This window comes from Thamnophis sirtalis, unplaced genomic scaffold (assembly GCF_051295495.1).
Source record: "Thamnophis sirtalis isolate CommonGarterSnake01/CBP01778 unplaced genomic scaffold, rThaSir2_p1.2 scaffold_3, whole genome shotgun sequence".
NCBI classification, from domain to species: domain Eukaryota; kingdom Metazoa; phylum Chordata; class Lepidosauria; order Squamata; family Natricidae; genus Thamnophis; species Thamnophis sirtalis.
Window position 1 is genome coordinate 23,814,675 of NW_028261383.1, and position 21,984 is coordinate 23,836,658.

General features: G+C 45.1%; 1 protein-coding gene and 1 pseudogene across 2 annotated transcripts; both read right to left on the reverse strand.

Moving 5' to 3' along the window:
- Window positions 1-211: 211 nt before the first annotated feature.
- Window positions 212-2,620, reverse strand: LOC148047617 (uncharacterized). The gene has a single exon (XM_087708416.1). The coding sequence runs from the start codon at window positions 2,618-2,620 to the stop codon at window positions 323-325; it is 2,298 nt and encodes a 765-aa protein (XP_087564542.1). The 3' UTR covers window positions 212-322.
- Window positions 2,621-7,016: 4,396 nt separating this feature from the next.
- On the reverse strand, window positions 7,017-17,567 carry LOC148047618 (uncharacterized; annotated as a pseudogene). Its single transcript, XR_015695846.1, has 2 exons — window positions 17,490-17,567; window positions 7,017-10,189 (listed from the first exon to the last, which is right to left on the reverse strand). The product of XR_015695846.1 is annotated as an uncharacterized LOC148047618 (transcript).
- Window positions 17,568-21,984: the final 4,417 nt, after the last annotated feature.

A 21,984-nucleotide genomic window follows, 5' to 3' on the forward strand; every position in this document is an offset into this window, starting at 1 on the left:
ACTGCAGGCTACTGCTAGATCAGCAGGTCAGCGGTTCAAATCTCACCGGCTCAGGGTTGACTCAGCCTTCCATCCTTCCGAGGTGGGTAAAATGAGGACCCAGATTGTTGGGGGCAATATGCTGACTCTCTGTAAACCGCTTAGAGAGGCCTGGAAGGCCTATGAAGCGGTATATAAGTCTACTGCTATTGCTATTGCTATTGCTATTTCCCACAAACAGGACATTCAAACACACAGGTTTCTCTCCTGTGTGAGTTCTCTGGTGTATCACCAGGATAGACCTAGCAGTGAACCTTTTGTCACAATCACAACATTCAAAGGGTTACTCTCCTGTGTGAGTTCTCTGGTGAGCAATGAGATTGGAATGCTGACTGAAATTTTTCCCACAAACAGGACATTCAAACGGTTTCTCTCCTGTGTGAGTCGTCTGGTGTATCACCAGGTTGCAATTGGTACTGAAACTTTTCTCACAATCAGGGCATTTGAAGGGTTTCTCTCCTGTGTGAGTCCTCTGGTGTTGAACCAGGTTGGAGGTCTTGCTGAAACTTTTACCACAATCAGGACATTTAAAAGCTTTCTCTCCTGCGTGAGTCCTCTGGTGAGCCATGAGATTGGAATGCTGCCTGAAACTTTTCCCACAATCAGGACATTCAAACGGTTTCTCTCCTGTGTGAGTCCTCTGGTGTATCACCAGGCTGGAATTCTGACTAAAACTTTTTCCACAAACAGGACATTCAAACGGTTTCTCCCCTGTGTGCGTTCTCTGGTGTATCACAAGGCTGGAATTCCGACTAAAACTTTTTCCACAATCAGGACATCCAAAGGGTTTCTCTCCTGTGTGAGTTCTTTGGTGTAACACCAGGCTGGAATTCTCACTAAAACTTTTTCCACAATCAGGACATCCAAAGGGTTTCTCTCCTGTGTGAGTTCTTTGGTGTATCACCAGGCTGGAATTCTGACTAAAACTTTTTCCACAAACAGGACATTCAAACGGTTTTTCTCCTGTGTGAGTTCTCTGATGTAACACCAGGATAGACCTAGCAGTGAACCTTTTGTCACAATCAGGACATTCAAAGGGTTTCTCTCCTGTGTGAGTCCTCTGGTGAACAATGAGATTGGAATGATGACTGAAACTTTTCCCACAATCAGGACATTCAAATGGTTTTTCTCCTGTGTGAGTCCTCTGGTGTTTCACAAGTTTGGAATTGGTAATGAAACTTTTCTCACAATCAGGACATTCAAACGGTTTCTCCCCTGTGTGAGTTCTTTGGTGTACCACCAGGCTGGAATTCTCACTAAAACCTTTCCCACAAACAGGACATTCAAAGGGTTTTTCTCCTGTGTGAGTCCTTTGGTGTTTCACCAGCCTGGAATTGTCACTAAAACATTTTCCACAATCAGGACATCCAAAGGGTTTCTCTCCTGTGTGAGTTCTTTGGTGTATCACCAGGCTGGAATTCTGACTAAAACCTTTTCCACAATCAGGACATCCAAAGGGTTTCTCTCCTGTGTGAGTTCTTTGGTGTATCACCAGGCTGGAATTCCGACTAAAACTTTTTCCACAATCAGGACATCCAAAGGGTTTCTCTCCTGTGTGAGTCCTCTGGTGTTTCACCAGGCTGGAGTTGTCACTAAAACCTCTCCCACAAACAGGACATTCAAAGGGTTTTTCTCCTGTGTGAGTCCTCTGGTGTTTCACCAACCCGGAATTGTCACTAAAACCTTTTCCACAATCAGGACATCCAAAGGGTTTCTCTCCTGTGTGAGTTCTTTGGTGTAACACCAGGCTGGAATTCTGACTAAAACTTTTTCCACAATCAGGACATCCAAAGGGTTTCTCTCCTGTGTGAGTTCTTTGATGTATCACCAGGCTGGAATTCCGACTAAAACTTTTTCCACAAACAGGACATTCAAACGGTTTCTCTCCTGTGTGAGTTCTCTGGTGTAACACCAGGATAGACCTAGCAGTGAACCTTTTGTCACAATCAGGACATTCAAAGGGGTTCTCTCCTGTGTGAGTCCTCTGGTGAGCAATGAGATTGGAATGATGACTGAAACTTTTCCCACAATCAGGACATTCAAACGGTTTTTCTCCTGTGTGAGTCCTCTGGTGTTTCACCAGTTTGGAATTGGTAATGAAACTTTTCTCACAATCAGGACATCCAAAGGGTTTCTCTCCTGTGTGAGTTCTTTGGTGTAACACCAGGCTGGAATTCTGACTAAAACTTTTTCCACAATCAGGACATCCAAAGGGTTTTTCTCCTGTGTGAATTCTTTGGTGTATCACCAGGCTGGAATTCCGACTAAAACTTTTCCCACAATCAGGACATTCAAACGGTTTCTCTCCTGTGTGAGTCCTCTGGTGTATCACCAGACTAGAATTGTGACTGAAACTTTTCCCACAAACAGGACATTCAAACGGTTTTTCTCCTGTGTGAGTCCTCTGGTGTGAAATGAGGTGAGAATGTCGACTGAAACTATTCCCACGGTCAGGACATTCAAAGGGTTTCTCTCCCGTATGAGTTCTCTGGTGTCTCAAGAGGCTGGAATTATCACAGAAACATTTCTCACAATCAGGACATTCAAATAGTTTTCCCTTGGTTTCAGTCCACATTGCCATGCTCGTTAAAACAAATACCGCATTGGGAGCACTTGTAGGGCTTCTCTCCTGTGTGAGTCTTTGATTTCTGAACTGACTTGGTTTGATATTCAATGTTGCTTGTTATTCTCAGTTGTCCAGAGGGCTCGTATTTCTTTCTTCTTTGTCTATATGATTAAGATAAAAGGGTATCTTTAATTGTGCATAAAATGGTTGCAGAAGATGAGGGGAAAACATTTACATTACAATGAAAAAGCAAACATGCCACAATGCTTCAATAAGCTTTTACATTAATCATGATTCATTGATGAAACATGGAAGACTACCCAGATCCAAGTTTGAATATCCACTCAATGATAAAATTCACTTGTTGACTGCGTCAATCACAAATTCCTAGGCGAGCAAAGAGATGTTTTCAAATACAGTCAAATGAAAAAGAAAGTACACCCTCTTTGATATCTTTGGTTTTACTGTTGTGGTCCATCTGTGGTTGCATTTACCTACTTTTAAGAACTTTTAAGTCCAAATGATTTCTACGATGTCCTGATATGTAAAACCATAAAGGTCAAAGAGAGTATACTTCCTTTTTCACATTACTGTATGTGTGGAAGTCCTGGGGTATAGATTATACGTTTGGAAATATGTACATTCCGAGAGAGAGAGAAAACATATACCTACAATATGGAGGTAATCCATGTCTTTCAAGGCTGAAAAATATCTCATAGAATTCAAACCTTCTATGTTAATATTAATCAGGAATCTGATGGATTTGATTATTGCTCATATGTTGAGATGACAAGGTTGAATTTAAGGCTTCAAGAGGCTTCTGAGGCCATGAAAAATTTCACAGGAAACCACTGTGGGCTACAGGTTTGTCCCACAGAAGCCTCTGCTCTCCTATTCCCTTGTCTCCCTCAGGTTTGACCCACAGAAGCCTCTGCTCTCCTATTCCCTTGTCTCCCTCAGGTTTGACCCACAGAAGCCTCTGCTCTCCTATTCCCTTGTCTGCCTCAGGTTTGGCCCACAGAAGCCTCGGCTCTCCTATTCCCTTGTCTCCCTCAGGTTTGACCCACAAAAGCCTCTGCTCTCCTATTCCCTTGTCTCCCTCAGGTTTGTCCCACAGAAGCACCTGCTCTCCTATACCCTTGTCTCCCTCAGGTTTGGCCCACAGAAGCCTCTGCTCTCCTATTCCCTTGTCTCCCTCAGGTTTGACCCACAGAAGCCTCTGCTCTCCTATTCCCTTGTCTACCTCAGTTTTGACCCACAGAAGCCTCTGCTCTCCTATTCCCTTGTCTCCCTCAGGTTTGTCCCACAGAAGCACCTGCTCTCCTATTCCCTTGTCTCCCTCAGGTTTGTCCCACAGAAGCACCTGCTCTCCTATACCCTTGTCTCCCTCAGGTTTGGCCCACAGAAGCCTCTGCTCTCCTATTCCCTTGTCTCCCTCAGGTTTGACCCACAGAAGCCTCTGCTCTCCTATTCCCTTGTCTACCTCAGTTTTGACCCACAGAAGCCTCTGCTCTCCTATTCCCTTGTCTCCCTCAGGTTTGGCCCATAGAAGCCTCTGCTCTCCTATTCCATTGTCTCCCTCAGGTTTGGCCCATAGAAGCCTCTGCTCTCCTATTCCCTTGTCTCCCTAAGGTTTGTCCCACAGAAGCCTCTGATCTCCTATTCCCTTGTCTGCCTCAGGTTTGGCCCACAGAAACCTCTGCTCTCCTATTCCCTTGTCTCCCTCAGGTTTGGCCCATAGAAGCCTCTGCTCTCCTATTCCCTTGTCTCCCTCAGGTTTGTCCCACAGAAGCCTCTGATCTCCTATTCCCTTGTCTGCCTCAGGTTTGGCCCACAGAAACCTCTCCTCTCCTATTCCCTTGTCTCCCTCAGGTTTGGCCCAAAGAAGCCTCTGCTCTCCTATTCCCTTGTCTCCCTCAGGTTTGGCCCATAGAAGCCTCTGCCCTCCTATTCCCGTGTCTCCCTCAGGTTTGGCCCATAGAAGCCTTTGCTCTCCTATTCCCTTGTCTCCCTAAGGTTTGGCCCATAGAAGCCTCTGCTCTCCTATTCCCTTGTCTGCCTCAGGTTTGGCCCATAGAAACCTCTGCTCTCCTATTCCCTTGTCTCCCTCAGGTTTGGCCCATAGAAGCCTCTGCTCTCCTATTCCCTTGTCTCCCTCAGGTTTGTCCCACAGAAGCCTCTGATCTCCTATTCCCTTGTCTCCCTCAGGTTTGGCCCATAGAAGCCTCTGCTCTCCTATTCCTTTGTCTCCCTAAGGTTTGTCCCACAGAAGCCTCTGCTCTCCTATTCCCTTGTCTCCCTCAGGTTTGGCCCATAGAAGCCTCTGCTCTCCTATTCCCTTGTCTCCCTCAGGTTTGGCCCATAGAAGCCTCTGCTCTCCTATTCCCTTGTCTCCCTAAGGTTTGTCCCACAGAAGCCTCTGATCTCCTATTCCCTTGTCTGCCTCAGGTTTGGCCCACAGAAACCTCTGCTCTCTTATTCCCTTGTCTCCCTCAGGTTTGGCCCACAGAAGCCTCTGCTCTCCTATTCCCGTGTCTCCCTCAGGTTTGGCCCATAGAAGCCTCGGCTCTCCTATTCCCTTGTCTCCCTCAGGTGTGGCCCACAGAAACCTCGGCTCTCCTATTCCCTTGTCTGCCTCAGGTTAGGCCCATAGAAGCCCCTGCTCTCCTATTCCCTTGTCTGCCTCAGGTTAGGCCCATAGAAGCCCCTGCTCTCCTATTCCCTTGTCTGCCTCAGGTTTCTCCCACAGAAGCCTCTGCTCTCCTATTCCCTTGTTTCCCTTTTCCTTGGTCTCACCTCCTCTGTCCCTTCTTCCCGCTCTTTTGCTTCTGTCCCATTTTTTCTCAGCCAAGCCCCTCCTGTCTTCTCTTTCGCTCCCTCTATCTCCTCCCAAACCCTGCTTTTATTCCCTCCCCCCTATTACATATGTAAGGAAGCAGAAGCAAAAAGTGCATAAATATCTGTGTTGCACTATGCTCAGGGTTCCTTCCTTCTTAGGAAGATGAATAAATGCATCGGCTTATCAACACCCACACACTTGGATTCTGCCTTGTATTTCACTTAGCCACACCTGTCATTCTTAGTTGTCACGGTAAGGTTGTTGGCCAATAGACCTGGAAGTCCTGTGCACAATACCACAATCCCTTTTGTCCTCAAATCTTCTCCACGAAGGTCACTTGCAAGCACAAAAGCCTTTATACCCGAAATTTTAGACTGGTTTTGTCGCTGCCCCTAACTCTCCCAATATATTTGCTATTCATATGGTATCTTTAATTGCTTGCCTCATTCTTGACACAATCAGAAGAGACATACTTGATTGCACTGAATTCCTGGAGCTGTTTTAAAAAGATAAACTTTGAACCCCTTCTACTTCTCTTCTCTCATTTTCTCCTTATATGAGGAGCCACAATCTGTAACTATAGTCTGAGTATTCCCATCGCCAAGAAATGCTGGATGGAGAATTCTGGGACTGAAAATCTTGAGGCAGGAAAGGAGGAAAAAGGGTAGGACACAGTACATAACATTTCTATCATCTACTATGATGAAAATGCAAAGAACATTCCCAAAATGTTTTCACAAGACTTGACTACTGTAATGGGCTCTACATGGGGCTGCCCCTGAAAAGTGTTCGGAGACTACAACTAGTCCAGAATGCAGCCGTGCAAGCGTTACTGGATGTACCAAGATACACCCACATTACACCTATCCTCCGCGAGCTGCACTGGCCCCCTATCGGTCTCCGAGCGCGATTCAAGGTGCTGGTCATTACCTTTAAAGCCCTACATGGCCTAGGACCCTGATATCTGCGAGACCGTCTTCTGCCGCATACCTCCCAACGGCCGATAAGATCGCACAGGGTGGGCCTTCTCCAGGTGCCGTCAGCCAGACAATGTAGGGGGAGGGCCTTCTCTGTAACCGCTCCGACCCTGTGGAATGAACTATCCCCAGAGATCCGGACCCTACCCACTCTCATGGCCTTCCGAAAGGCTATCAAAACCTGGCTATTCCGGCAGGCCTGGGGCTGTTGACCTCATGATTGAGGTCCAGTCCCGATTAGACTGGGTGCATGATGTGGTTTTTCTTTTAATCTGTTTCCTCCGTTTTTTTAACACTTCTCTTCACTTTTTTAAAATTTATTTTCTGTAAGCCGCCCGGAGTCCTTCAGGATTGGGCAGCCTATAAATTTATTAAATCAAATCAAATCAAATCAAATCACATAATTGCACAATTTCTGCAAAAATAAATACAGGTAATCCCCATGATCAAACTAATAACGTTCCAATTTCTTCTTTTCTCCTCCTCATCTAGTATCATTACGTATTTGCCTACAAAAAATCAGGCAAATTCTTCGTAGTCAAATTAAATAGTCAGTTTCTCAGCTGGACTTACAATGGGACATTAAAAATGAAATTTAAGCTTTCTCTCCGCTCATCCCTTTGGGCCTCTGATGGATTTTCTTGTGTGCGATAAGGCTGGAACGTTGCCTGAACCACCGCCCACACTCGAGGCACTTAAATGGTTTCTCCCCTGTGTGTATAAGCATATGATTTATAAGGTTACATCTAGTGCTGAAATCTTTCCCACAGTCTGGACACTCGTACGGTTTCTCTCCTGTGTGAGTCCTCTAGTATGTCACCAAGTTGGAATTCTTACTGAAATATTTCCCACAAACAGGACATTCAAATGGTTTCTCTCCTGTGTGAGTTCTCTGGTGCATCACCAGGATAGACCTAGCAGTGAACCTTTTCTCACAATCACAACATTCAAAGGGTTACTCTCCTGTGTGAGTTCTCTGGTGAGCAATGAGATTGGAATGCTGACTGAAATTTTTCCCACAAACAGGACATTCAAACGGTTTCTCTCCTGTGTGAGTCGTCTGGTGTATCACCAGGTTGCAATTGGTACTGAAACTTTTCTCACAATCAGGGCATTTGAAGGGTTTCTCTCCTGTGTGAGTCCTCTGGTGTTGAACCAGGTTGAAGGTCTTGCTGAAACTTTTACCACAATCAGGACATTTAAAAGCTTTCTCTCCTGTGTGAGTCCTCTGGTGAGCCATGAGATTGGAATGCTGCCTGAAACTTTTCCCACAATCAGGACATTCAAACGGTTTCTCTCCTGTGTGAGTCCTCTGGTGTATCACCAGGCTGGAATTCTGACTAAAACTTTTTCCACAAACAGGACATTCAAACGGTTTCTCCCCTGTGTGAGTTCTCTGGTGTATCACTAGGCTGGAATTCCGACTAAAACTTTTTCCACAATCAGGACATTCAAACGGTTTTTCTCCTGTGTGAGTTCTTTGGTGTATCACCAGGCTGGAATTCTCACTAAAACCTTTCCCACAAACAGGACATTCAAAGGGTTTTTCTCCTGTGTGAGTCCTCTGGTGTTGAACCAGTTTGGAATTGGTAATGAAACTTTTCCCACAATCAGGGCATTTGAAGGGTTTTTCTCCTGTGTGAGTCCTCTGGTGTATCACCAGACTAGAATTGTGACTGAAACCTTTCCCACAAAGAGGACATTCAAAAGGTTTTTCTCCTGTGTGAGTTTTTTGGTGTATCACCAGGCTGGAATTCTCACTAAAACCTTTCCCACAAACAGGACATTCAAAGGGTTTTTCTCCTGTGTGAGTCCTCTGGTGTTTCACCAGTTTGGAATTGGTAATGAAACTTTTCCCACAATCAGGGCATTTGAAGGGTTTTTCTCCTGTGTGAGTCCTCTGGTGTTTCACCAGGCACGAATTGTTACTAAAACCTTTTCCACAATCAGGACATCCAAAGGGTTTCTCTCCTGTGTGAGTTCTTTGGTGTATCACCAGGCTGAAATTCTGACTAAAACTTTTTCCACAAACAGGACATTCAAAGGGTTTTTCTCCTGTGTGAGTTCTTTGGTGTATCACCAGGCTGGAATTCCGACTAAAACTTTTTCCACAATCAGGACATCCAAAGGGTTTCTCTCCTGTGTGAGATCTTTGGTGTTTCACCAGGTTGGAATTCTGACTAAAACTTTTTCCACAATCAGGACATCCAAAGGGTTTTTCTCCTGTGTGAGTTCTTTGGTGTATCACCAAGCTGGAATTTTCACTAAAACCTTTCCCACAAACAGGACATTCAAAGGGTTTTTCTCCTGTGTGAGTCCTGTGGTGTTTCACCAACCCGGAATTGTCACTAAAACCTTTTCCACAATCAGGACATCCAAAGGGTTTCTCTCCTGTGTGAGTTCTTTGGTGAACAATGAGATTGGAATGCTGACTGAAACTTTTCCCACAATCAGGACATTCAAACGGTTTTTCTCCTGTGTGAGTCCTCCGGTGTTTCACCAGTTTGGAATTGGTAATGAAACTTTTCTCACAATCAGGGCATTTGAAGGGTTTCTCTCCTGTGTGAGTCCTCTGGTGTTGAACCAGGTTGTAGGTCTTGCTGAAACTTTTACCACAATCAGGACATTTAAAAGCTTTCTCTCCTGTGTGAGTCCTCTGGTGAGCCATGAGATTGGAATGCTGACTGAAACTTTTCCCACAATCAGGACATTCAAACGGTTTTTCTCCTGTGTGAGTCCTCTGGTGTTTCACCAGTTTGGAATTGGTAATGAAACTTTTCTCACAATCAGGGCATTTGAAGGGTTTCTCTCCTGTGTGAGTCCTCTGGTGTTGAACCAGGTTGTAGGTCTTGCTGAAACTTTTCCCTCAATCAGGACATTCAAACGGTTTCTCTCCTGTGTGAGTCCTCTGGTGTATCACCAGACTAGAATTGTGACTGAAACTTTTCCCACAAACAGGACATCCAAAGGGTTTCTCTCCTCTGTGAGTTCTTTGGTGTATCACCAGGCTGGAATGCTGACTGAAACTTTTCCCACAATCAGGACATCCAAGGGGTTTCTCTCCTGTGTGAGTTCTTTGGTGTTTCACCAGGCTGGAATTGTCACTAAAACCTTTTCCACAATCAGGACATCCAAAGGGTTTCTCTCCTGTGTGAGTTCTTTGATGTATCACCAGGGTGGAATTCTGACTAAAACTTTTTCCACAAACAGGACATTCAAACGGTTTCTCTCCTGTGTGAGTTCTCTGGTGTAACACCAGGATAGACCTAGCAGTGAACCTTTTCTCACAATCAGGACATTCAAAGGGTTTCTCTCCTGTGTGAGTCCTCTGGTGTGCAATGAGATTGGAATGATGACTGAAACTTTTCCCACAATCAGGACATTCAACCGGTTTCTCTCCTGTGTGAGTCCTCTGGTGTATCACCAGACTAGAATTGTGACTGAAACTTTTCCCACAAACAGGACATTCAAAGGGTTTCTCTCCTGTATGAGTTCTCTGGTGTCTCAAGAGGCTGGAATTATCACAGAAACATTTCTCAGAATCAGGACATTCAAACAGTTTTCCCTTGGTTTCAGTCCACATTGCCATGCTCATTAAAACAAATACTGCATTGGGAGCACTTGTAGGGCTTCTCTCCTGTGTGAGTCTCTGTGTGGCTCTCTGAAGGAAATGAAAAATATTTTGATTTCTGGACTGACTTGGTTTGATATTCAATGTTGCTTGTTATTCTCAGTTGTCCAGAGTGCTCGTATTTCTTTCTTCTTTGTCTATAAGATTCAGATAAAAGGGTATCTTTAATTGTGCATAAAATGGTTGCAAAAGATGAGGGGAAAACATTTACATTACAATGAAAAAGCAAACATGCCACAATGCTTCAATAAGCTTTTACATTAATCATGATTCATTGATGAAACATGGAAGACTACCCAGATCCAAGTTTGAATATCCACTCAATCATAAAATTCACTTGTTGACTGGGTCAATCACAAATTCCTAGCCGAGCAAAGGGATGTTTTCAAATACAGTCAAATGAAAAAGAAAGTACACCCTCTTTGATATCTTTGGTTTTACTTATCAGGACATAAAAACATCATTGCAACTGAAAATAATAATAGAATTTGAAAGGATCTTAAAAATCTTCTAATCCAGCCTCTGTTCAATCAGGAGATCCTAAACAAGGGGTCAGCAAACGCCTGGGAGTCGCATGTGGCTCTTTCATCTCTCTGCTGTAGCTCCCTGTTGCCAGAAATTGTGGTGCCAAAATTGCACCACAATTTTGAGAGGAGCTTCAGGTTTGGAGGGGGGGGAACAGGCTGTGCCAGGAGGAGACTATTGCAAGAGGTGGGTTTTCCAGTCAGCTCCACAATTGATAGGACTTTCAGTTAGGACAGGTAGCGTGTTTCTCTGAAAATAAGACAGGGTCTTATTTACTTTTGACCGCTGAAATAAGCGGCTTATTTTCAGGGAAACAGGGTAGAGAAAAAAGGACGCTGTGCTAGGAGGAAACTCTATGGTGGGGAAACTGGACTTCCGGTCGGCTCCAGAATTCCACAGAGGGCTTTCAGTTAGGACTTTTGTGGTTCTTTGAGTATTTAAGGTTGCAGAACCCCAGCCTTAAACTATTTCAGATAAGAGGCTGTCTCGTCTCTTCTGAAAAGACTCCAGTGATATAGCAGCACAACTTCTGACCACAAGCCCTTCTGCTGGTTACTTGTTCTCACCATTATGAAATTTCTCACTGCTTCCATAGTATAAAGAGGCAAAGTAGCAGCCAAGTACTGCTAATAAAGTGTCCTTGATCAATTGATCATCAGCAAGTATAACTAAATCTATAACAGCTGAAATTGTAGGAGTTTCCTGGTCTCCGGCATTGAGGATGTGTGTTATCACAATGCCAAAGAGTAAAGACCTCAGCTTAATGATCTTAATAGAAGAAATTGTTGCTGCCCATTGGGAAGGTTTAAAAGGCCATTTCCAAACAATTTAAAATCCATATTCTACATTGAGGAAGATTATTCACAAGTGGGAAACATTCCAGACAATTACCAATATTCCCAGAAGTGGACATTCAAGAAAATTCACCCCTAGGCCAGATGATGCAATGGCCAGAGAAATTTTAAAAAAAAGAGTTATATCTCAGACTCTACAGGCTTCAGATAGCATGTTAAATGTTAAGATTCATGCAGTGCAATTAGAAAAAGACTGAACAAGTATGGTTTCTTTTGAAGAGCTGCCAGGAGAAAGGAAGCTTCTTCTCTCTGAAAAGGTCATAGCAGCACAGCTGAGGTTTGCAAAGTTTGCAAAGTTTGCAAAGTTACATCTGAACAAACCAGAGGACTTCTGCAATACTATCCTTTGCACAGACCAGACCAAAGCGGAGATGTTTGAACATAATGCAAAGTGACACGTTTGATGAAAACCTAACACAGCATATCAGCACAAGCATCTCATACAAACTGTCAAGCAGAGTGATGGAGGGGTTATGATTTGGGCTTGTTTTCCAGCCACAATACCCAGACATCTCGCACTCTTTGAGTCGACCATGAATTCCTCTGTATACTAAAGTATTCTAGAATCAAAAGTGAGGCCATCTGTAGCTAAAGCTTGGCTGACATAGGATTATAGAACAGGACAATGGTCGCACAACAGATCAGCAAATCTACAACAGAATGGCTGGAAAAGAAAAATATCAAGGTGTTGCAATGGCAGTCAAACTCCAGACCTCAACTCAATTGGCAGGACCTCAAGAGAGTTGTGCATAACACCACCACCACCACCCACACACATACTTCAATGAATTGAAGCAATGTTGTAAAGAATAGTGGGCCAATATTCCTGCACATCGCTGCAAGGGACTGATAAAGTCACACAGAAAAGAATTACTTCTAGTTGTTGCTGCTAAAGGTGATTCTACATATTATTGAATGAAAGATTTTTCACACATGAATTCTACATTTTGGCTTTCTTTTTATAAAATAAATGATGACCTGATGTAATATGTCATGTGTTGTGGTCCATCTGTGGTTGCATTTACCTACTTTTAAGAACTTCTAAGTCCAAATGATTTCTACGATGTCCTGATATGTAAAACCATAAAGGTCAAAGAGAGTATACTTCCTTTTTCACATTACTGTATGTGTGGAAGTCCTGGGGGATAGATTATACGTTTGGAAATATGTACATTCAGAGAGAGAGAGAAAACATATACCTACAATATGGAGGTAATCCATGTCTTTCAAGGCTGAAAAATATCTCATAGAATTCAAACCTTCTATGTTAATATTAATCAGGAATCTGATGGATTTGATTACTGCTCATATGTTGAGATGACAAGGTTGAATTTAAGGCTTCAAGAGGCTTCTGAGGTCATGAAAAATTTCACAGGAAACCACTGTGGGCCTCAGGTTTGACCCACAGAAGCCTCTGCTCTCCTATTCCCTTGTCTGCCACAGGTTTGGCCCACAGAAGCCTCGGCTCTCCTATTCCCTTGTCTCCCTCAGGTTTGGCCCATAGAAGCCTCTGCTCTCCTATTCCCTTGTCTCCCTCAGGTTTGGCCCATAGAAGCCTCTGCTCTCCTATTCCCTTGTCTCCCTCAGGTTTGACCCATAGAAGCCTCTGCTCTCCTATTCCCTTGTCTCCCTCAGGTTTGGCCCATAGAAGCCTCTGCTCTCCGATTCCCTTGTGTGCCTCAGGTTTGGCCCACAGAAGCCTCTGCTCTCCTATTCCCTTGTCTGCCTCAGGTTTGACCCATAGAAGCCTCTGCTCTCCTATTCCCTTGTCTCCCTCAGGTTTGGCCCACAGAAGCCTCTGCTCTCCTATTCCCTTGTCTGCCTCAGGTTTGACCCACAGAAGCCTCTGCTCTCCTATTCCCTTGTCTCCCTCAGGTTTGGCCCACAGAAGCCTCTGCTCTCCTATTCCCTTGTCTGCCTCAGGTTTGGCCCACAGAAGCCTCTGCTCTCCTATTCCCTTGTCTCCCTCAGGTTTGACCCACAGAAGCCTCTGCTCTCCTATTCCCTTGTCTCCCTCAGGTTTGACCCACAGAAGCCTCTGCTCTCCTATTCCCTTGTCTCCCTCAGGTTTGACCCATAGAAGCCTCTGCTCTCCGATTCCCTTGTCTCCCTCAGGTTTGGCCCACAGAAGCCTCTGCTCTCCTATTCCCTTGTCTGCCTCAGGTTTGGCCCATAGAAGCCTCTGCTCTCCTATTCCCTTGTCTGCCACAGGTTTGGCCCACAGAAGCCTCGGCTCTCCTATTCCCTTGTCTCCCTCAGGTTTGGCCCATAGAAGCCTCTGCTCTCCTATTCCCTTGTCTCCCTCAGGTTTGGCCCATAGAAGCCTCTGCTCTCCTATTCCCTTGTCTCCCTCAGGTTTGACCCATAGAAGCCTCTGCTCTCCTATTCCCTTGTCTCCCTCAGGTTTGGCCCACAGAAGCCTCTGCTCTCCTATTCCCTTGTCTGCCTCAGGTTTGGCCCATAGAAGCCTCTGCTCTCCTATTCCCTTGTCTGCCTCAGGTTTGGCCCATAGAAGCCTCTGCTCTCCTATTCCCTTGTCTCCCTCAGGTTTGACCCATAGAAGCCTCTGCTCTCCTATTCCCTTGTCTCCCTCAGGTTTGACCCATAGAAGCCTCTGCTCTCCGATTCCCTTGTGTGCCTCAGGTTTGGCCCACAGAAGCCTCTGCTCTCCTATTCCCTTGTCTGCCTCAGGTTTGGCCCATAGAAGCCTCTGCTCTCCTATTCCCTTGTCTCCCTCAGGTTTGACCCACAGAAGCCTCTGCTCTCCTATTCCCTTGTCTCCCTCAGGTTTGACCCATAGAAGCCTCTGCTCTCCGATTCCCTTGTGTGCCTCAGGTTTGGCCCACAGAAGCCTCTGCTCTCCTATTCCCTTGTCTGCCTCAGGTTTGGCCCACAGAAGCCTCTGCTCTCCTATTCCCTTGTCTCCCTCAGGTTTGACCCACAGAAGCCTCTGCTCTCCTATTCCCTTGTCTCCCGCAGGTTTGACCCATAGAAGCCTCTGCTCTCCGATTCCCTTGTGTGCCTCAGGTTTGGCCCACAGAAGCCTCTGCTCTCCTATTCCCTTGTCTGCCTCAGGTTTGGCCCATAGAAGCCTCTGCTCTCCTATTCCCTTGTCTGCCTCAGGTTTGGCCCATAGAAGCCTCTGCTCTCCTATTCCCTTGTCTCCCTCAGGTTTGACCCATAGAAGCCTCTGCTCTCCTATTCCCTTGTCTCCCTCAGGTTTGACCCATAGAAGCCGCTGCTCTCCGATTCCCTTGTGTGCCTCAGGTTTGGCCCACAGAAGCCTCTGCTCTCCTATTCCCTTGTCTGCCTCAGGTTTGGCCCATAGAAGCCTCTGCTCTCCTATTCCCTTGTCTCCCTCAGGTTTGACCCACAGAAGCCTCTGCTCTCCTATTCCCTTGTCTCCCTCAGGTTTGACCCATAGAAGCCTCTGCTCTCCGATTCCCTTGTGTGCCTCAGGTTTGGCCCACAGAAGCCTCTGCTCTCCTATTCCCTTGTCTGCCTCAGGTTTGGCCCACAGAAGCCTCTGCTCTCCTATTCCCTTGTCTCCCTCAGGTTTGACCCACAGAAGCCTCTGCTCTCCTATTCCCTTGTCTCCCTCAGGTTTGGCCCACAGAAGCCTCTGCTCTCCTATTCCCTTGTCTGCCTCAGGTTTGGCCCACAGAAGCCTCTGCTCTCCTATTCCCTTGTCTCCCTCAGGTTTGACCCACAGAAGCCTCTGCTCTCCTATTCCCTTGTCTCCCTCAGGTTTGACCCACAGAAGCCTCTGCTCTCCTATTCCCTTGTCTCCCTCAGGTTTGACCCACAGAAGCCTCTGCTCTCCTATTCCCTTGTCTCCCTCAGGTTTGACCCATAGAAGCCTCTGCTCTCCGATTCCCTTGTCTCCCTCAGGTTTGGCCCACAGAAGCCTCTGCTCTCCTATTCCCTTGTCTGCCTCAGGTTTGGCCCATAGAAGCCTCTGCTCTCCTATTCCCTTGTCTGCCACAGGTTTGGCCCACAGAAGCCTCGGCTCTCCTATTCCCTTGTCTCCCTCAGGTTTGACCCACAGAAGCCTCTGCTCTCCTATTCCCTTGTCTCCCTCAGGTTTGGCCCACAGAAGCCTCTGCTCTCCTATTCCCTTGTGTGCCTCAGGTTTGACCCACAGAAGCCTCTGCTCTCCTATTCCCTTGTCTGCCTCAGGTTTGGCCCATAGAAGCCTCTGCTCTCCTATTCCCTTGTCTGCCACAGGTTTGGCCCACAGAAGCCTCGGCTCTCCTATTCCCTTGTCTCCCTCAGGTTTGACCCACAGAAGCCTCTGCTCTCCTATTCCCTTGTCTGCCTCAGGTTTGGCCCACAGAAGCCTCGGCTCTCCTATTCCCTTGTCTCCCTCAGGTTTGGCCCACAGAAGCCTCTGCTCTCCTATTCCCTTGTCTCCCTCAGGTTAGGCCCATAGAAGCCCCTGCTCTCCTATTCCCTTGTCTCCCTCAGGTGTGGCCTACAGAAGCCTCGGCTCTCCTATTCCCTTGTCTCCCTCAGGTTTGGCCCACAGAAACCTCGGCTCTCCTATTCCCTTGTCTGCCTCAGGTTAGGCCCATAGAAGCCCCTGCTCTCCTATTCCCTTGTCTCCCTCAGGTGTGGCCTACAGAAGCCTCGGCTCTCCTATTCCCTTGTCTGCCACAGGTTAGACCCATAGAAGCCCCTGCTCTCCCATTCCCTTGTCTGCCTTAGGTTAGGCCCATAGAAGCCCCTGCTCTCCTATTCCCTTGTCTGCCACAGGTTAGACCCATAGAAGCCCCTGCTCTCCCATTCCCTTGTCTGCCTTAGGTTAGACCCATAGAAGCCCCTGCTCTCCTATTCCCTTGTCTGCCTTAGGTTAGGCCCATAGAAGCCCCTGCTCTCCTATTCCCTTGTCTGCCTTAGGTTAGGCCCATAGAAGCCCCTGCTCTCCTATTCCCTTGTCTGCCTTAGGTTAGACCCATAGAAGCCCCTGCTCTCCTACTCCCTTGTCTGCCACAGGTTAGGCCCATAGAAGCCCCTGCTCTCCTATTCCCTTGTCTGCCTTAGGTTAGGCCCATAGAAGCCCCTGCTCTCCTATTCCCTTGTCTGCCACGGGTTAGACCCATAGAAGCCCCTGCTCTCCTATTCCCTTGTCTGCCTTAGGTTAGGCCCATAGAAGCCCCTGCTCTCCCATTCCCTTGTCTCCCCCTTTTCCCTTGGTCTCACCTCCTCTGTCCCTTCTTCCCGCTCTTTTGCTTCTGTCCCATTTTTTCTCAGCCAAGCCCCTCCTGTCTTCTATTTCGCTCCCTCTATCTCCTCCCAAACCCTGCTTTTATTCCCTCCCCCCTACTACATATGTAAGGAAGCAGAAGCAAAAAATGCATAAATATCTGTGTTGCACTATGCTCAGGGTTCCTTCCTTCTTAGGAGGATTAATAAATGCATCCGCTTATCAACATCCACACACTTGGATTCTGCCTTGTATTTCACTTAGCCACACCTGTCATTCTTAGTTGTCACGGTAAGGTTGGTGGCCAATAGATTTTATAAATAAATGTATAAATAAGACTGAACAATCAAAACATTCAATTGCAGTCTTTTAAAAAGTGCTAGGTTAAGCACAGTTGAACCTGGTTAATAAAGGATGATGCACCAATAGGAAACACAGTGCTTGTTACTTAGAAATGGAAGTAAAACAAAACAATCTAGAAAAGGTTCATAAGAGAATAATGGAATTTGGAGGGACCTTGGAGGTCTTCTAGTCCATCCCCTGGTTCAGGCAGGAGACCCTATTCCATCCTGAACAAATGGCTCCCCAATCTCCTCTTAAAACCCTCCAGTGATGGGAGCACCCACAACCTCTGGAGGGAAGCCATTCCCAAAGAATCCTCCTTAATTTAAAAGAGACTTTTCCAATCTTCCCAGCAGGAGGAAAACTGCAGCCACCAGTTTCACAGCGTGCAGCCCCAGTGGGCTTAAATTCGGGGAGGGAAGGAACCTGCAGCAGCAGCAGCAGCTGAGATGCTTCAGCCCAGTTTCTTCTCTGCTTCCAGGACTCTCCTCCCACCCGCCCTCAACTCACCTTCCAGCTGCTGCTTCGACCTTGGGAAGAGGAGAAGAGCCGCTCATGCACACCACCTTCCTACCATGAGTTATCCGGAAGAGGAAGTTTCTCTACACTTCTCCTCTCCTCCCATCCTTTCTAGCAATGCAGAGTTGATGGTTTTCTAGGCACAGAGGTTGCCTGATCGCCATCTAGCGACCTGAAGTGGAAAAACATGCTTGTCCAGGCTCCTCCAAGTCGTTCTTTTATTATTGTAAGGTGGCGAAAAATATTTATTCTGGATTCCCCCCCCCCAATTGCAGTCTCTCTGATTACTTTGAAGCCTTCTTAGTTGCCTCTGTTTCTTGACCTGAAAAAGCCCCATGGGAGGCACTCACTTGTGATTTAACTGATATGTAGGAAGCCAGGGGATGGCCATTCATACATCCAACCATGGCATGTTTAAGAATTGTGGACTTCCAACTCCCAGAATTCCTTTGCTTTGCTGCTTTGCTGGCTGAGGAATTATGGGAGTTGAAGTCCACGTGTCTTAAAGTTGCCAATATTGGAGACCATTCCCTTGGCTGGGAAGATATTTTCAGTAATATATGGCAGCAGGTTCTTTTTGACTCCAAGCTTTGCAACTGAGCCAATGAAATAGCGAAGTTTGACACTACATAGCTCTGTTTTTGGTGTCTTTGGGTCAGTCTTGATGCCTGGCCTTGAAGTTTCTTTGGCAAGGGTTCCCCCCCCCCCTTTCCTGCTTCCTAAGCTTGAGAGGACTGGCCAATGGTTTTGCCCTTCAGGTGGGACTGGAACTGAGCGTTTCTCTGTCACTAAACTGGTGCCTGCACCACTACACCAAACAGGATCTTCTTCCTCCCCACAAAATCTACCCATTGACCTGTTCCTGCTGCTCCAATATCATATTAAAGGATGCAGCTTTCAAGACCAATCAGTTAATCAGAATAGAGCTGGAAGGGACCTTGGAGGTCTTGACTCCAACCCTGATTAAGCAGGAGACCCTAAGTTGCTTCTCTCTGTCCTTAGTTTCCATCCATTGTTCCTTGTCCTGCCTCCTGGTGCTTCGGAAAATAAGTTGACCCTCTTTTCTTTATGGCAGGCACTCAAATATTGGAATACTGCTATCATGTCTCCCCTTGTTCTTCTTTTCATTAGACTAGGCGTATCCAATTCCTTTAACCGTTTTTCCTGTGTTTTAGCCTCCAGCCCCCTAGTCATCTTCTCTGCACACTTTCCAGAGTCAGATGGTTTTTCTTATTTAAGTGTAAAATTTTACACTGCTTACATCCCCCTATCTGAGTGTAGTTCCACCAAGGACTACATGTTGAGTACCATTTGTAAGCTAGTTAGGAAGAACGGCAGAACGTTCAAACACAATGGTTGAATAATACATCCGTTATGTGGATTACCAACAGAACAATTGATCAGACCTGCTACCCTTTGCCGAAGTGGCGTATAACAATGCTGTCCATTGCAGCACTTGATTAACTACTTTCCAAATTACCAGTGGCATGGAATTTGTCCCCATGCCTGAGCTGCCCAGAGAGCTCCCCCTCCAAAATGTCTTTGACTAACTGGATGGACTCTCTCAAAAAGGAGTGGGAGAATGCCAAGAAAGCCCTGGTAGATGCAGCGTATAAAAAAACATGCAAAGAAGCACTTCTCGCTACAACCCCCCCCCTTCTTTGTGCTAGTTAAAGTTTTTCTATCGACAAAGTACATACGGTTGAGGATACCTAACAAGAAATTGGGACCTAAATTTTTAGGTTCCTTCCCAATAGTAAAAATAATAACCCAGTGGCAGTTCAGCTCTGCCTTCCCCGAATTCTAGGGAAAATACACCCAGTTTTCCATTGTTGCAGAAAATCAGGAGATTTGGCCTGCGAGATCAAGAAAAACTTTATTTGGCCAAATGGCTGACAATCAAACCCACATTTGATGTCTGAGCGAGGTTCTTAGGGAGAAGCATGTTCTTATAACTTCCTCAAAACAGCTAACACAGAAATGTTCTAATTAATTTCTATTGGCTAAATTTCTTATTTCTAAGCAGAGAAGCAGATTATACCGCATTGCCCTTTGATGTCTAGGCTGCAGTTGGCATGCTGGAAGCACTGGTTACATACTGGCTTTTGTGGTTAAGCTATAACGTTTGACTCGCTGATCTACAGCAGATGTTTGACATTCAAGTTTCCTGAGTTCAAACTTCCTGTTTTTCTTCAAGACTAGAAAATGTATAACGAGATAGAAGGGATAAATGGGACCCCGGGAGATCCTCTAGTCTGACCCCGTTTCATGTTCACTCTTATGTCCAAAATCTCGCTTTATGTCCTGCCTTACCATTGTAGCTTGCTGAAACCTGTGATTGGGTCTAGTTTGAGACCTCAGACCCAGCCACGCCCTCCACCTATAGTAGTTCAAGGAGAGACACATTATGAAGTGGGGGAAAAAATACCAGACTCCAGATTATTTAGAGATCGTTTGCAATTATGCATTGGAAGGGGTACCCTTTGTCGGAAGCTACATGGGTAAAGAGTTGGAATGGACAAATTAGTTAAGCAATTCCATGACAAATTTCCAGATAAACCAAAGGGTCCTCCTGTGGGGTGGGGGGGAGAGGTGGTTAGTTACACTTGTCTTCTGAAGAGAGGCCGCCTGTCAGACCTGGAAGCTTTTACTTATTGGATTTCAGTTCTGCCACACGTTCTACTGTGGGAAAATGGGAGGGGGTATTGTACAGAGTATGGGGGATGTGTAGCCATAATAACATTCTTTCTCAGAAAGTCAAGGTCGCTTTATCCCTGCACCTGCATGGACCTGGATGGGCGGAATCTTTCTTTGTGGCAATGAAGGATTGGGGCATGTGATAGACTTGTGGGTGTGGGGCAGGGTCTGGAACTTTCAACTGGGTGGGAAAACCTGGAAGCTTTCAGATTCGAGTTTTCCCAGATATGCCAACATGACATTTCTAATAAAATGAAACTTTGAAGAAACTCAAGCCTCGGAGTTTTCTTTCATTGGGGGTGTTTCTTGGAACCCTGACAGTAACAAGGTCAGCCAATGAATAGGCATAGCAACTAAATCAGCCAATGATGGCTGTTTAGAAACTGAAACAGTATTTGCTGGCGACAGGTTGGCATGGCTTAGTCCAACTGTTCTGTACTAAAGCTTCAAGTCTGTGCTGAGAAATGAAACCAGCCTGCACTGCTGAATTAAAACTGAAATACAATCTCTCCTCTCTACCACAATGAAGAATCACTCTTGGTATTGTATATATTACTTATGTGTTATATTAAATATAAAGAGAAGTTAATGAATCCTACTGAATCAGTTACCTGTGTGTGTTTTCTGGATTTGATTTCTGCAACAAACTCTGACACGGTGAATTAGCGCTGGAGCTCTCGCTTCACAATCAGGAGGCTGTGAGTTTGATCCTAGATAGAGGCAGATATTTCTCTCTCTTTGGGCACAATGAGAATATATCTGCTGCGAACTCAGCATAGGCAACAGGAAGGGAATCCAGCCAGTAAACACTCAGTTCCATTCTGTTGTCCTAACACCACCCGGCAACGATGTCATACATACACACATACACACAATTTTAAATTTTAGAAATTTTACACACGTTTAAATTCTTTTTAAAAAGTTTTTTATTTTTAAAACAAAGACAAAAAGACATGAAATCCTCATCAATTACATATACCATGTCGTTAGGTTATAAGCATTTGTGCATCACCACTTTCAATTATATGTAAGGTCACAGATTATCCATCAAGCATACATAGATACATAGATACATTATTATCATTGTACATCATATTGTTCAGTTATAATTGGTATTCCTTCATTTTAAACAACTATTCTAGAAATTAAGTTCACATATATACCAATATTTGATTACATCCTTATTTGTCTATTTAATAATAATATGTCTTTATAGAATCTATCTCATTATATTATTTTTACAATATGAAAGAATTCTCCATTTTATATTTGTACCTCACTACTTTAGTTGTATATAAAATTGCAGATTGTCCGTTAAGTATACATAGGTACATTGTTAACATTGTTCATTATATAATTGTTATTCCTTCATTTTAAACAAAATGTATATACCAATATTCCATTACATCATTGTTAGTCTATTTAATAATAACATGACATTATAATGTCACCTATCTTATTCTATTTATTCTTACAATATGAAGAACTTCTCCAACATTTTTCATTTCCATGCTTTTTTATCTAGCCACTGATAAAACAAGTCCCATACCTTATAAAATTGTACATCTTCTTGTTCTCTAATTTCAAATGTCAATTTACTCATTTCAGCACTTTCCATTATTTTTGGAATAACTTCCTCCTGCATTGGTATTTTCTCATTTTTCCATTTTTTTGCAAATACAATTCTAGCTGCTGTTAAAACATTTAAAATCAAATATTTCAAATCTGTATTATATGTTTCTGGTATAATTCCCAATAAAAAAATCTCTCGTTTAATCTCTTCTCTCTG

Coding starts and splice junctions, on each gene's coding strand:
- LOC148047617 (XM_087708416.1), bottom strand. CDS start 2,620: ATGGCAATGTGGACTGAAACCAAGGGAAAACTATTTGAATGTCCTGAT.